At 39.9% G+C, this 15227-nt stretch overlaps 1 protein-coding gene across 1 annotated transcript in view; it reads left to right on the top strand.

Annotated features, from left to right (window-relative positions):
- The first annotated feature begins 223 nt into the window (after positions 1–223).
- ptprb (protein tyrosine phosphatase receptor type b) overlaps positions 224–15227 on the top strand; it is a 43867-nt gene continuing 28863 nt past the window's right edge. The window contains exons 1-2 of the mRNA XM_047389633.1: positions 224–556; positions 6247–6637. Coding sequence (XP_047245589.1) covers positions 491–556; positions 6247–6637 — 457 coding nt within the window. The 5' untranslated portion in view covers positions 224–490. The remainder of the gene's footprint in view (positions 557–6246; positions 6638–15227) is intronic.

Below are 15227 nucleotides of genomic sequence, written 5' to 3'. Positions count from 1 at the left end.
CTCAGTGGGAAATGATGCAACACAGTCTTTTTTTTTTTTATTGTCTACCTCTGTTGTCGGAGCAGCTAGTCTGGTTGTCTGGTGGCTGCAAGGCCTATTAATAGTCCCCTTTTCCGGTGGGTCCGTAGTCGTGCCTTTGCAGTGACTCAGACCTGAAGGCTTGATTGAGGAAGTCCGTTAGAACGTCGACAGACAGGCAGGAAGAGAGGAATACGGCTGGTGAGACAGGGTCCAGAGAGGAAAAGGTCCGGTCTAAGGAGGTCCGAGTCCAGGATGGACATGAGCTGCAGAGAAGACAAGTTTTCTGGGCACAGTTAACTTAAAATAAGGAATTACTTTGTTCTGCAGGAGACAGAAGGACACTTTATTTCCAGGAGGACTCCAGTGAAGAACGGGAGCTAAAACAGAGGGAATATCTGTCTTTGAAACATCTTGGACCTCAGGATTATGGTGGTGCATGCTCCAACTGAGGATCTGAAGGACAATCAAAATGCTGAAATGTAAAGTTGGAAGTTTCTCCTGCTGCCTGGGTTTCACCTCGCTGCTGCTGCTCCAGGTTAGTCTGGTGAATCCAAGTGGACATTCAGTCCATTTTATGCTTCTTTAGGGGAAAATATAGAACCAGTGTAGAACCAGTTTTCATTACTGTTATTGTTTGTTTTGCATCTGAAGCATTATTCTGTTCAAGGTGTGAAATATTTCAGTCAGGATCTTTTAACGCTTTTTTTCAGGCTGCATTGAAAGTTTGAAAGAGAAAAACATAACAGTGACGAGTCACTGCTTGTGATTTTTTTAAAAAGGTAACTTTGCCTGCTTGATGCCTCCATTTTTCATCTCAGCTAAAAAATATAATATACAATTTTCTCTACATGTAGGAACTCTGATTTGGCAGATCTGAGCTTTGATTTCTAGAATAAAAACACAAGAACCATCCCATCATTAGATCAGCTGGGGAAACAATAGGGATCATTTCTTTGGGAGGACCGTTGTGATCAAACAGCTGGTGCTTTATCTTGTTTAGAAATGTTGTTTAAAACCAGTTTTCTGGCTCTGAACGTTTTTTCTGGATCATGAAATCTGTAAATAGTGCACCAAAGCCGATCAAAGTGTTGAAGTCCAGCACAGACTCTGAAGCTGTAGTAAAAATAGAAATTAAAGGTTAAACACAAAAGAGGAAAGATTGTCGACTAAGAGCTGTGATATTGATGAAAGCAGGCTATGATTTTTCTTTTTAATTGAACTTTTTATTAATTTAGGACCTGAAGATGCTAATTACCTCTGTTTTCCAGAGGAACCTGTGTTAATTCCTGTTAAATCCCAGATTTCAGCAGCCAACAATGCCTTTTGGATTCACCTCCTCATGATGCTCCATGAAAGTGTTTCACATGATTCTGCAGACTTGAAGCTGATTCCTGGGTTTCCCTCACCCATCAGAACCACCAGTACAATTTTCCCCTGGATCACTTCCTTCTCTTCCTGTCTCTGTCCAGACTCTGAACTCCTTGAACTTATCTGCTCCTCTTCCCAAGTTTTAGTTTCATGCAGCTCAATCGTCACCGACAGCGTTATCACCTAGGACGTTGCACACAAACCAACAGGCAGCCGCTCGACCACAAACATGACTGTAGCAAGCGTTGGTCTTTAAATAGCTGCAGATCAGCAGCAACAGGCTGCTTCATGCTGCTGCAGCGTCTCTTCAAAGAAAACTAAATTCAGCAAATTATAGTTGTCCTAATTTATATATCAGGTTTGGCTGTTTATACTTGAGGAATAAGAAATATCAGCTGACATGTTTTCCCCTAATCTAAGGCACATTGGTGTCCTCAATGCCAGAACATCTAGTGTTGGAGAAGGAACTGGGAAAACGTCACTCAAATAATTTCTCTTAGGTGTCGAAGCCAGGTTGGTTCTATATTAAGACATGTAAAAAGAATGATATCATGAGAGTGAAAATGATCGGCTCAAGATAAATCCAGACCAGAAGCTCTAATAGTTCTGATGATCCAACAGAGTTTTGGATCAGTTTGTAAATTGGTAAAACTTTGAAATGTTGCTTTCCAACAGTTAATATTCAAATTGTTACTTCACTTTATGCTTACAGTGATAAGGCATACCATTATGACCACCTGCTAAATTGTGGGTTGGTCCTCCATTGGCTCCTCTAGACCCCTTAATGTGTGCTGTGGCTTCTGACACCAAGATGTTAGCAGCAGGTAACCTGTGAGGTGGAACCTCTATGAATTGGTCTTGTTTTCTCCAGCACACCAGTCAGTTTATAGTACTTTTCATAAAGTGCTTTACAGCAGGTCGATGTCGTCTTCTGCTTTATCCGGGACCGGGTCGCGGGGGCAGCAGACTCAGCAGAGACACCCAGACGTCCCTCTCCCCAGACACCTCCTCCAGTTCCTCCGGGGGGAGCCCAAGGCGTTCCCAGGCCAGCCGAGAGACATAGTCCCTCCAGCATGTCCTGGGCCGTCCCCTGGGCCTCCTCCCGGTGGGACGTGCCTGGAACACCTCCCGAGGAAGGCGTCCAGAGGCATCCGGTATAGATGCCCGAGCCACCTCAACTGGCTCCTCTCGATGTGGAGGAGCAGCGGCTCTACTCCGAGCCCCTCCCGGATGGCCGAGCTCCTCACCCTATCTCTAAGGGAGTGCCCAGCCACCCTACGGAAGAAGCTCATTTCAGCCGCTTGTATGCGGGATCTCTTTCTTTCGGTCATGATCCAAAGTTCATGGCCATAGGTGAGGGTAGGAACGTAGACCGACCGGTAAATCGAGAGCTTCGCTTTTCGGCTCAGCTCTCTCTTCACCACAATGGACCGGCACAGTGCCCCCATTACTGTGGCAGCTGCACCGATCCGTCTGTCGATCTCCCGCTCCATTCTTCCCTCACTCGTGAACAAGACCCCGAGATACTTAAACTCCTCCACTTGAGGCAGGAACTCCCCTCCAATCTGAAGAGGACAAATACTCCTGGAGCGCCCCCCACAGGACACCACTAGGGACACAGTCGAATGCTTTCTCCAGGTCCACAAAACACATGTGGACCAGTTGGGCAAACTGCCATGAACCCTCGAGTACCCTGTAGAGGGTATAGAGCTGGTCCAGTGTTCCAGGACCGGGACGAAAACCATACTGCAAGCCGAACTTTACAGCAGGTTATTGACAGAAATGATCAACCCAAGTATAAAACAAACAAGAAAAAGATAAAATGAATAAAGTAAATAGTTAGCAACCAGAGATAAATCTAAAAAATAAGAAATTGTAAAATTAGAAACTGCAAAGATCAAAATATGTGATAAAATCACAGAAAAACACAATAGCAAAAAGTCTAATTTCTCGCTAAACTGTTAATGACTAAAATAGGAACAAAAATAGTACAACACTGATGGATGGTAAATTTTCAAACCATTAAGATGTATGACTGACCACTGGGGAACACCCAGCAGGATGCAGTTTTGGAGATGCTCAGTCGTGTAACCTTCACCACGTGACAACTTTTCAGAGTCTGAGACTCCGACTCGAGTCGCAATTAAATCACAACATTAAAGACTTCAGTCTCGTCTTAGAAGTGTGCCCTAAAGACTTGAGACTTGACTTGGACTTGTGGTTTGAGACTCGAGTCTTAGTTCCAGTTTTAATCTCCTGTAAGGAAGAGTGACAGGAAGCCGGTCAGTGAGCTCCAGACTGCTTTACTGTGAAAGGACGAGTAGCCATTTTAGTGGATTATTATGGGATGTTAATGACTCATAACAACCTGTTCATGTTAGCTGTAGCTTCATAATAATGACCATTTGAATGTCTCTCCATCTAAAAGCGGAATTAAATGACATTAGATCATTTAGGAACAAAATAAACATAACTGACCTCTGACCTTCTCTCGCTGCTAAGCTAGCTGCTACATTACAAGGACACTTCCTACTGGAAATATCAGAATAAAGCACTTCCTGTTACTTTCACTCATTTATTTACCTCCTGCAGTTTCTTGTTCATAATGTAATTTATACCTTAAATGTGAACATCTTTATTATTTAGAATTGAGAACAAAGGTTTTAAAGTGGATTTATAAAATTATTTCCCAACATTATTAAAACTTCTCCAGCTCAGAGTGAGAAGAAAACCATCCAAACCAGATTTAAAGGAACATCTAATGAAGGAGAGGACAATATGAAGACAGGGAGAAACAGCTGTTAATTGTTAACTTACAAGACATTAAAGCAAAAATTCAACATAAGAGATAAAAACCTGTTCATGTTTTATTTATATTATTTTAAACGTTGATCCAAACCATCCTTTAGCTGATTTTGTAAATTAAATGTTAAAAGATTACTGTTAGTAAATATTAATAGATTTAAAAATAATCATTAATATTCATTTTGTTATTTAGGCCTGAAGTTCAGTCCAGGTTTGGGTTCCTAACCTACGAAGTGACCTAAATGTTGGGGATTTGAAAAGAAAATATTTATTTTAGTTGTTAAGAGACTTGGACTTGACTTGGAGTCCGAACAAATTAATATCTGTGGTCTGAGAACAAAATGTTTAATTGTTTCCTTATATTTCCCATCCACAATGAAAAGTTGATCAGTTTTATTCACTGGAATGGCTAAGGAAGAAGGTGGCTTCAGTTCCTCTTTAGTCTCAGTTTTGGTCTTCGTCGGCCTCCTGAAAGTTTCCCAGAACAATAGCATCAAAGTGCCGCTCCATCCTTGGACTTGTTTTGTCAAATTTGGACACCTGTCCCTTGCAGACTTGAAAGCCGGCTGTAAAAGTTTATTTTTCCTGCTTCTCAAACAGGTTTCAATACTTTTTCTGCATCTACAAGTCTGTAGAGATTTCACCATTTTCTCCCTTTTTTTTGCAGCATTTCTCTTGCTGGCTCATAAATCCAGTTTGTACTTCACATGTTTCATGTTTACAAGTTTGACGCAAAAGTATCAAGTTTCTTAAAAATAAAACAGCTGCTTCTAGTTGTTGGGAAAAAACATTGAAACTGGGCAGTTTTATTCTCATAGTTTGATGAAAATCAGCTTTAGAAGGGAATTAATTTACAGCTTCCCCCTAAAGCTGCTTCTGTGACATAAACTTAGAAAAATCTCTTTAGGGTTTCTGCAAGATCCTCAAAGTTTTACACTTAATAATCTTAATTTTAAGTCTTAGAAAGTCTTAATAGGCCCAAATTTCCTATACTGGGTTTTAACTTTGTATATGTTCATTTATAACCCTTTCTTTATTTATGCAGTTGAAACAAGAATTATTTATATTTGTTTAATTCCAGGGATTTGTTAATTTCTACAACTTTAGAGTTTTTAAACAATTGGGGAAAGGCCAGAAGATGTCATAGGTTTGTAAGCTTCCAATATCTGAACTGGATCTGGAGGAAAGCTGGCAAGTCTGAGAACACCTACCCAACTCTAACATACGAGGGTGGCAGCATTATTTTGTGGGTTGTTTTGCTGCAGGAGGTCCATCATGAGAAAAGAACATGAAGCAATTCAAGTGACAACCGGGACATTAAAGCTTGGGCAGGAATGGATCTTCCACTGGGACCCTACAGATACCAAAGTTCTGATCTCAGTCCCATAGAACATTAGTGGGCAGAGCTGAAAAGATGTGTGCGAGCAAGGTGGCTACAAATCTGACCCGGTTACACCAGTGCTGTCAGGAAGAATGAGCCAAAATTCTAGCAAAGTTTTCTGTAACGCTTTTAGAAGGAAACCTGAGACCTTTCACCCAAATCATATAGTTAAAAATGTATGTAAAGTTAAGAATTAAAAGAATTTCTCTCTATATTGTGGCATTTAGCAAAAATATAATTTAGGTATTCCTACCTGACCTAAAACTGGAGTTAAGTTGATTTAGTTAGGAGATAAAAAGGTTATTTACAATAATTATTGTGCCCAAACCGTCTCACTGGATTAAAACCGCATGTTTAGGTGATTAAGGAGGTTTGTCTTGAGTACAGGGGTGTAGTTAGTTTCCTGAAGCCTGTCACTATCATAAAGCCTACTGCATACATTAGGAAGGAACCGAAGTTAGCTAACTGGGTGTTTAAAAGCACTTGAAAAGGTTGTATTTACCTCTGATTATGCTATTGAGGTTATATTTAAGTTATTAAGTAAATAAGTTATTTATATTTTAAGTATGTTTAAAATTCAAATCATATTTGTCCTGAAAATACCTTTAAGTGGTCCTAAATTGAACTTACTGAAACTGAGATGATGTGTTCTGTTTCTACCCTCCCATCAGGTTGTGAGCAGTGCGGCTCCCACAAAGGTCCCTGCAGTGTCCATTCCCTGTAACATCTCTGTGTCTGGATCAATATCCAGTCTGAACTCTGTTTCTTTGACTGTGAGCACTCCTGGACAGAACTGCTCCTTCTCTGTGGCATCGCCGGACGTCGGAGCGGACATCTCCGAGTGTAGAAGAATCCCAGAACGGGAACTCAGGAGGAACGAGACTGTAGAAGGACAGGAAGAGGGAAGAGGGTTGAGCTTTGTGCCGACCGAGGATGGGGGAAACAGCAGCCGGACGGAGGTTTTCACCTGCGTTTTGGATCACCTGGAACCTGGAACCGCCTATCAGCTGCAGGTTCGGTCGCAGACAGACAATGAGTCAGCAGAGGTCACCGTGCACACCAGTAAGTTCTCCTCAGGTTCATAGCTGCCCTCAAACAAAGGTTCCTCTTTAATGTCAAACCTAGAGATTTGGTGCTAATTTGAAAAATGCTTGGAACATTTTTTGCCGATTATTCAATCCTTCATTTTTTACTCCACCTGTACCCCCTCAGACACAAAAATGCTTTTTTAAAGATATTTTTGTTTTAAATTCATTATTACCTTAAGTCCTTCACCATACTTTAGCTGCAACATTCAGTTTGAACAGTTTTTGGTAAATAAATTGCTCCACCTGATTCATTGAGACAAAAATGTTTCTTTAAAGATTCATGTATCAACATAATTGTTTTTATTTTTTTAATTATATAATTAACCTAAATCTTCATCCTCTTCAATGCCACTTTTGCAAGAAAATATATAGAGTACCCGACCCTCTGACTTTAAAACATTGATACCATTTATAATTTTAACTCAAAATTGTTAAAAAGTTGACTAGATGTATCCCATATAAGCAAATTTACAGTAGATAAAAAATAGCTTCAGCTGGTAAAAGAATAATAAAATAAAATTTGACAAGATTTCAACTTTAGGGGATGAAAAGAAAATTTCATTACAAATTAAATTATTTATTGTAATATACATATAGTATATTTAAAAAAATCTATTTGGAACAGAATTTAATGGCTCAAAAACTGCAGAAGAGAGACAGATTGCTCTATTTGGTTTAGTTCATTTTAGTTATTTAGTCATAAAAAACATGAAAATCTCGCTCCAAAACACACATTTCATTGTATTTGCATCAACACGGCCACAGTTTGAAAAGATCAAATATTAATAAACGGAGAACATATTATCCCTGAGGGGTTTAACTATCATTTAGTTTGTGTAGAGCATCTCAAACTCCATTAACTTGTTTGCACAGCATTATTCTGATGTTTTTGCCACTTCTCCGTCTGTAGATAGCGGGACTCTGCCGTTCTTCTCTATATTTAAGCTGTTGACTTCCAGCAAAGATTTCAGAACAAGGCATTTCCTTCACTTAGACTACATTCATAATGTTGACAGCCACTTAGGCTAACTGTCTGATTACATATCCGTTGTTTAAAGGTCATGGTTGTTGTCTAAGCTTGTGTCACAATGATATGATTTATATATACACCGACTAAAACACAGTTCGGCTCCCAGAAAGAATGATGCGATGTGGAGGTAATCCGGTCTGGACTGGATCATCCTATGGTCAATAGACATTAAAGATGCCTTAACAGTACATAAGACAGCATTACTACCACTTGGAGTTTGATAAAGGTCAAATTTAGAGTTCCTAAGAGGCTGGAGGGTTGTATCGGCCCATTGAGGCAAAATCCAAAGGCACCACACCCTTGGCAATTTGCAAATATGCCTAACTGAAGGAGAACGTTTGCCACTTTTATCCTGCTGAACATAATTTTATAACACCTAGATGGTAGCTTGGCCAATGCTAGGTTTTTGTTTATTTCTCTGGCTCAGGATTGGCTGACCACAATAAATGTGACAGCTGTAGTCCACAGCCTGGAAACGTCTGTGAGTAGCGGCTCTTGAAGCTCTGACTCCAGCTGCAGTCCAAGTCTTGAGAAGCTCCCCTAAACTCTTCAATGGATTTTGCTTCATAATCCTGTCCAGGCTACAGTTATCCCTTTTTCTACTACACTTTTTCTTTCCACTCAACTTTCCAATAACATGCTTGGATGTTAATGGAAAATTGCAGTCGTCCCCATGATTATGTGGGAAAGAGGACATTTTATTGGTCTTGTGTAATATTCTAATTTCTTTGGAACTGAATTTGGGTTTTCATTAGCTGTAAGTTATGATCTTCAAATACGTCAGTCGGTGTGTAATGAAACTATATAATGAGTTTCAATTTCTTAGATGAATTACAGAAATAAATGAACATTTTCAATAATATGCTTTTTAAATAGCTGGAGCCATGTACACAGAGTAAGCAAACCTTAATCATTTAATAATTCATCAGCCGTTTTAGGACGTTAGTTAAAGAGCCACATTCCTGACGCTCACTTTACCTGTGCGCTCTCACTCTCTGCTTGTATTGTGTTCAGCTCAGTTGTTTCCATCCCCGCTGACCTCTGGCAGTTTGAAGTGAACAAACACAGCCCCCCTCCGCTGTGTCTCCGAGTTAATGTTATGAAGCTTCCCCCCTCTGCCGCTCTGTGATTAGCTACAGGAACCGCAGTCCTGCTGAGGCAGAGTGATAGAGCTGCAGCGGTGCATGTTGAAAGTGCATGTGTGCGCCGCGTCCCCCACGTTGGCGGGCATCCAGAACAGAAGTTGGACCCTTGGTGTGTATTTCCATGGTGGGCAGAGCTCCGGGTTCAGCCATTTCCTGCCTCCATTGTTTCTTTGTTCTGTGGGAAAGGGTGTGAGGGTGCGTGTATGTTGCGTTTGGAGGAAACGGGGCGTTGCTGCGCCCAGCAGAGTCCCGACGGTAACCTTCGCAGCCATGCAAACAGTCCCTCTGTCCTGTTGGAGCGTTCTTATCTCTGGAGGCTCTGCTGACCTTTTAAGAACTTTTGTTTTAGTTTTCTTAACTTTTGATGTGGCAAATGCTCGAGTGTCAGTGGAGTGTTTAACCGTGTGTTGACTGATGGAGTTAAGGATGTTGCTGTGGAGACTTTCTCTCTCAAGATACAGTGATGTGAAAATTTTCCATCAAAAAAGGTTCCATCAAAGTAAATGTTTAAAACAGTGGTTTAATTGCACTTAAAGAGTGAAAGTTTACTTTGTTTTACTGAAGAACATTTATAATTTACATTTTGGGCCATGCAGCCTCAGGAAGATCTGCAGGAAATTAAAGAAGTTTATAAAATGAGTGGGAAGGTTTTTATTCATTTAAAAACAAAAATATATCACAATTGATTAAAAGTCCATCCGTCCATCATACCCTGAAAATCTGCAAAGGGAGTCATCCAGGATGCATCCTGATCAGGTGAACCACCTCAACTGGCTCCTTTCGATATGGAAGAGCAGGTGCTCTACTCTAAGGCTCCCTCCAGTGCCCGGCTCAGATTAAATTACTGTAAATAATTTTAGAGGAAACCGTTGTTAAAATGTTAAATTAAGAGCATAAGCCTGTTCTCTATAACCAGAGCCACTATAAAATGTTTTCAGCTCTCTTTGACCTCAACCATCTTCAGTTAAGTGTAGGCATCTCCTGTTGTGAGACTCCGGCTGAATATTTTATTGGCATGCAAAGGGTGAATTAATGATGACTGGAATTAACCAATAATGACTGGACTCTTAACACTTCATGCTCTAACTCTTTATCACCATGGGCCAGTGTGGAATATCTAAAGCTTTGGATCCCCTTAACATAATGCTGCCAACCTCGTGCCTCACAGTTGGATTTGAGTTCTTTAGGCTTGCAAGCTTTGCCCTTTTTCTTCTGAATATCCAGAGCTGCCCTGCTTAAGTTGAAGATAATTTCAGTCGCTTATTTCCAGGATCTTGTTCTTTCAGTCATGATTCGATTCTCATGAATGTAGGTGAGGGTTGGAACATGCATGGATCAGTAAATTTAGAGCTTCACTTTGTAGTTCATCTCCTTCTTCACCACCAGAGGCTAGAGAAAGCCCCTCATTACTCCAGATACATTCTTCGAATACATCCTACCATGATAAAGACACCCAGATCCTGCTCTGGAGGCAGAAACTTCCTTCTGATCCAATAAAAAATGGAAATGTTTTTCTGTTTACAAAGCTCTCTTCACTTTATATGATGAATCAATGATTTTAAGTCAAGTCAAGTTTATGTATACAGCGCTTTTCAGCAACAAGGCACTCAAAGCGCTGTAGATGAGGAAAAACATTACAATGATACATATAATCAAACAGAAAAACAAATCGCACATTAATAATCCTTGGGGGTTTACTGGTAAGAGCTGGTTCTAATCCAATCTTTCTAATAGAGGTAATTATATTATTAAGTCCTCTGTGGTAAGGAATTCATCCGGTGCTAGAAGAAAAATGATAATCTATCTTTAGTAAATGGATATGTACCACAGGCTTTTAAATTAGCTGTAATTAAACCTTTACTTAAGAAACCTTCGCTTGATCGAGATGACTTGAAAAATTACAGACCTATATCCAATCTTCCATTCTTATCTAAAATTCTTGAGAAAATAGTTACTAATCAAATGTGTGAACATTTATACAGCAATGACCTGTTTGAAGAGTTTCAGTCAGGTTTCAGAGCTCATCATAGCACTGAAACAGCTCTGCTGAAAGTCACTAATGATATTCTTATGGCCTCAGATAATGGACTTGTGTCTGTTCTGGTTCTGTTAGATCTCAGTGCTGCATTTGATACAGTCGATCATAATATTCTCTTAGAAAGGCTGGAATATGTTGTAGGGATCAGGGGAACAGCGCTAGGCTGGTTTAAATCTGATCTGTCTGACAGATTCCAGTTTGTTCATGTAAATGATAAATCATCTTTAAACTCCAGGGTTAATTGTGGAGTACCACAGGGTTCAGTACCTGGGCCAATTCTCTTTACTATATATATGCTTCCAATAGGTAAAATTATTAGGCAGCATAGGATACATTTTCACTGTTACGCTGATGATACTCAGCTTTACTTGTCCATAAATCCTGATGAACCCAACCAGTTAGATAGACTACAAGCATGTCTTGAAGATATAAAAACTTGGATGACTTTAAATTTTCTGCTTCTAAATTCAGACAAGACAGAAGTTGTCGTCTTTGGACCGGAGTCTTTAAACAAGAAACTACTTAGTCAATCACTTAACCTGGATGGCATTAAATTGACCTCCGGTAATAAAGTAAAAAACCTTGGTGTTATTTTTGACCAGGACATGTCCATGTATTTGTTACTGCAAGGCTGGACTATTGTAATTCTTTACTATTAGGATGTCCACAAAATGCAGTTAAAAACCTTCAACTGATTCAAAATGCTGCAGCAAGAGTTCTGATGAAAATTAAAAAGAGAGATCATATTTCTCCTATTTTAGCTTCCCTTCATTGGCTTCCTGTTAAATCCAGAATAGAATTTAAAATTCTCCTTCTCACATATAAAGCCCTTAATGATCTAGCTCCATCATACATCAGAGATCTGATTGGTCCATATGTTCCTAACAGAGCACTTTGTTCTCAGACTGCAGGTTTACTGGTGGTTCCTAGAGTCTCTAGAAGTAGAATGGGAGGCAGATCCTTTAGTTATCAGGCTCCTCTCCTGTGGAACCAGCTCCCAGTTTTAGTCCGTGAGGCAGACACCCTGTCTACTTTTAAGGCTAGGTTTAAAACTTTCCTTTTTGATAAAGCTTATAGTTAGAGTGGCTTAGTTTATCAGGGAGGGAGCCTTCTTCCCTCCCTGTTGGTGTAAGGGGGAGTCAGGTTTAGCCTAAACAGGCTCAGTTATGGTTGAGGTGCAAACACACCCTCCATTTCTGCTACCTGTATGACCCCTTCTCTTTTCCAATGGTTATAATCAGTTTGACAGAGAGAGGTATCCCAATCCTTGGGGTTTTTAGTATAACAATAACCATCAGTGGGACCCTTTGTGGGGTTCCTTGAGACGACATTGTTGTAAATAAGCGCCGTTTAACTAAATAATCTGAACTGAAACTATCTGTGTAGTTATGCTGCTATAGGCTTAGGCTGCTGGAGGACATAATGACCACTTTCACCCTCTTTGCTACATTCTCACACTACTCTCCAATTTTGCATTATTTGCTGTTATTTCAGCTTTTAACTTTGTTCTCTCTTTTCTCTTCCTAGAAGCTACACCTGGCCTGACTCTGTGTCTACCTGTGACACTTTTTTGGAGAGGGGCATCGTCTGAGCTTCTGCTGACAACAACTTAATGCTCACCCTCTACAGATGATCCACATGGCCCTGTCTTTTAGTGTTTAACCCTTTCTCTCTCCTAGACATGGCTACTGACTGAGCTTCTACTGTAACTAACTCTATGTTCTCTCTTTCAGACTCTAACCTTGAAAACTGGCTCAGAGTTTATCTGTTCTTTCTTTCTAGATGAAACGACTAAAGGAGCTACATCCATTAACATTTACTTTTCCTTCCCATAGAAAGTACTCCTGGATCAGTGCTTCTTTATTCTCTTTGTGTCTCTGCTCTGTTCTCTCAAACCCCCAGTCGGTCGTGGCAGATGGCCGCTCACACTGAGCCTGGTTCTGGTTCTGCTGGAGGTTTCTTCCTGTTAAAAGGGAGTTTTTCCTCTCCACTGTCGCTACATGCATGCTCAGTATGAGGGATTGCTGCAAAGTCAACGCCAGTCACTGTCCACTGTCTCTACATGCTCATCCAGGAGGAGGGAATGCTGCAAGTCACTGACTGGATGCAATCTGCTGGGTTTCCTTAGATAGAAAAACTTTTTATCCAATTTGAATAAATAACTGAATCTGACTGAACTGTTCAATAATTAGGATTAATTGGAATGTATGAACCTGACTGTTGTGAAGTGCCTTGAGATGACGTGTTGTGAAATGGCGCTATATAAATAATACTGAATTGAATTGAATAATATTAATCCTTCAGGTCGCTGGTATGAGGCAGTTCTGGTCCCATCGTTCAAATAAGATGGGTCACTGGTCACTGGTATTTCCCTTTGGGATTAATAAAGTATTTTTGAATTGAATTGAATAACACAGTTTTAGTCCAAACTTTTTAAATACTAATAATTTTTGGCTTTCACTGGTATGAAATAGTTGTAATACAATCCTTCTCAGAAATCTAAAAATATATAAATTCTTCTAAGAAATCTAAAAATCTCTGGTCATCTATGTATAAACAGCTGTAGTCAAATTTTCAAATACTAATAACAATTGGCTTTTGCTGGTAATCCTGAGAAATCTGAAAATCTATGAAAAGTAATGAAATCACACGTTTAGCTAAAGTAAGATAAGAGGGGGAAAAAAAAAATCATATTTAATAGCACAAAAAACCTCAGCAGGGGTACGCAACACACACATAAGGAAAGATTCAGCAAGGGTACGGTGGAATCTTGAGGGTGTGAATATTTAAGTCTGAGTGTGTTTGCAAGAATTAGACCGTCAACACTGATAGAAGCGCCATTGTCCTTGAGAAGAGAGGTGGAAGTTTTATCAATCGGCCGCATGGTCCTATCAGCACACAGCTGGTAGGGGAGTGCTGGGGAAGAGCATCGTGTTTTTATAACATCCAGGAGATTAAAATCTTATTTTTAGTATTTGGTTGCGGAGTTGCTGACATAATCTTGAAAAACCTTGAGCTCAACATTTCAGAAAGTGAAACTCATATATAGATTATTTATGGAGTAAAATATTTTAAGCCTTTATGTCTTGTAGTTTTGATGATTCTGGCTTACAGAGAATGAAAACCCGAAATTCACCTTTTTAAAATATTTCAGTATTTTAAAAATATTTTAAGCAGAAATGTCAGGTTTCTAAATAGTATGTTCATTTCTATTCACTCAGTACCTGGTCTGGGCTCCTTTTGCATGAATTACTTCATCAATGCAGCAGGCGTGGAGGAGATCAGCCTGTGGTTCTGCTGAGGTGTTTAGGAAGCCCAGGTTGCTTTGATACCGGCCTTGAGGTAATTGTTGGTTCTGGTGCCTCTCATCTTCCTCTTGACAGCCCAGTTTGCTTGCCAATTAAGCACAGTAAAACCATGCTCATTGGACCAACATTTGGCACCTTTGGCAGTGTGGGCCGGCACCTGCTTGACAATCCTCTGAAGGCTGTGGTTATCCCTGCTGCTGGTGCACCTTGACCTACCACACTTTTTCCTTCCACTCAGCTTTCTATCAATATGCTATAACATTTTCACAATAAGGTAATTTCCTGAGATACTGCATTGTGGGTTTTCATTCTCTGTAAACCAGAATCATCACAATTACAAGAAATAAGTCTTGAAATTTGTAACTGTGTAATAAATCTATATAAGAGTTTCACTTTCTGAAATGAGGGACCAAGAATATTGACCTTTTTCACAATATTCTTTTTTGAGTGGTACTTGTAGTTTTTGAGTAACCCTGGAACTCTTGTTGTTAAAGCTAAAATATTATCTAAGATTTCTTTGTCAAACTGTTGTTTGGGATTTTTCATCAATTCAGGAAGAAATTGGAACAAAAAGTCTTTGTCAGACTGCTGGTAACAAGTCTAGAGACAAAATTCAAACCCGGTCTAAATTGTCTGTTTAGTTTCGACTCTACGTTGGTTGATATAAGTTCAGAATGATAAAGAACCTCCATAATGGAGCTTTGGTAGAACCTTTTAGACGCTTAACGGGTCATAGTGGGGCTGCTTTAAACCCAGGTTAGACTTCCCTGATCAAGTGCACCACTGCAGGTCAAGGATGTTCTGATCTGATCTTGGTGCAAACATGTCATAAACAGTCAGACTTCCTTTGAAGGTTTTTTTAAATCTGTTTTAAACCTAAAGTTCAGAAAGATTTCCGCAGGAAGAGCATCAGTACTTCAGTGTGAATACACCCGGACACTAAAAATCTGCCCATGTCCTCAACCCATTTTAGAGTCCTGGTTTGTTTTTCCACCAGTTCTCTCTGTGAGGACTGATAGGCGTGTGTTTGTGTCACCGCTACC

Source organism: Girardinichthys multiradiatus, chromosome 17 (assembly GCF_021462225.1).
Source record: "Girardinichthys multiradiatus isolate DD_20200921_A chromosome 17, DD_fGirMul_XY1, whole genome shotgun sequence".
NCBI lineage: Eukaryota > Metazoa > Chordata > Actinopteri > Cyprinodontiformes > Goodeidae > Girardinichthys > Girardinichthys multiradiatus.
Note: the sequence above shows the minus strand (reverse complement) of the source record. Positions and strands in the feature narration are given on the sequence as shown.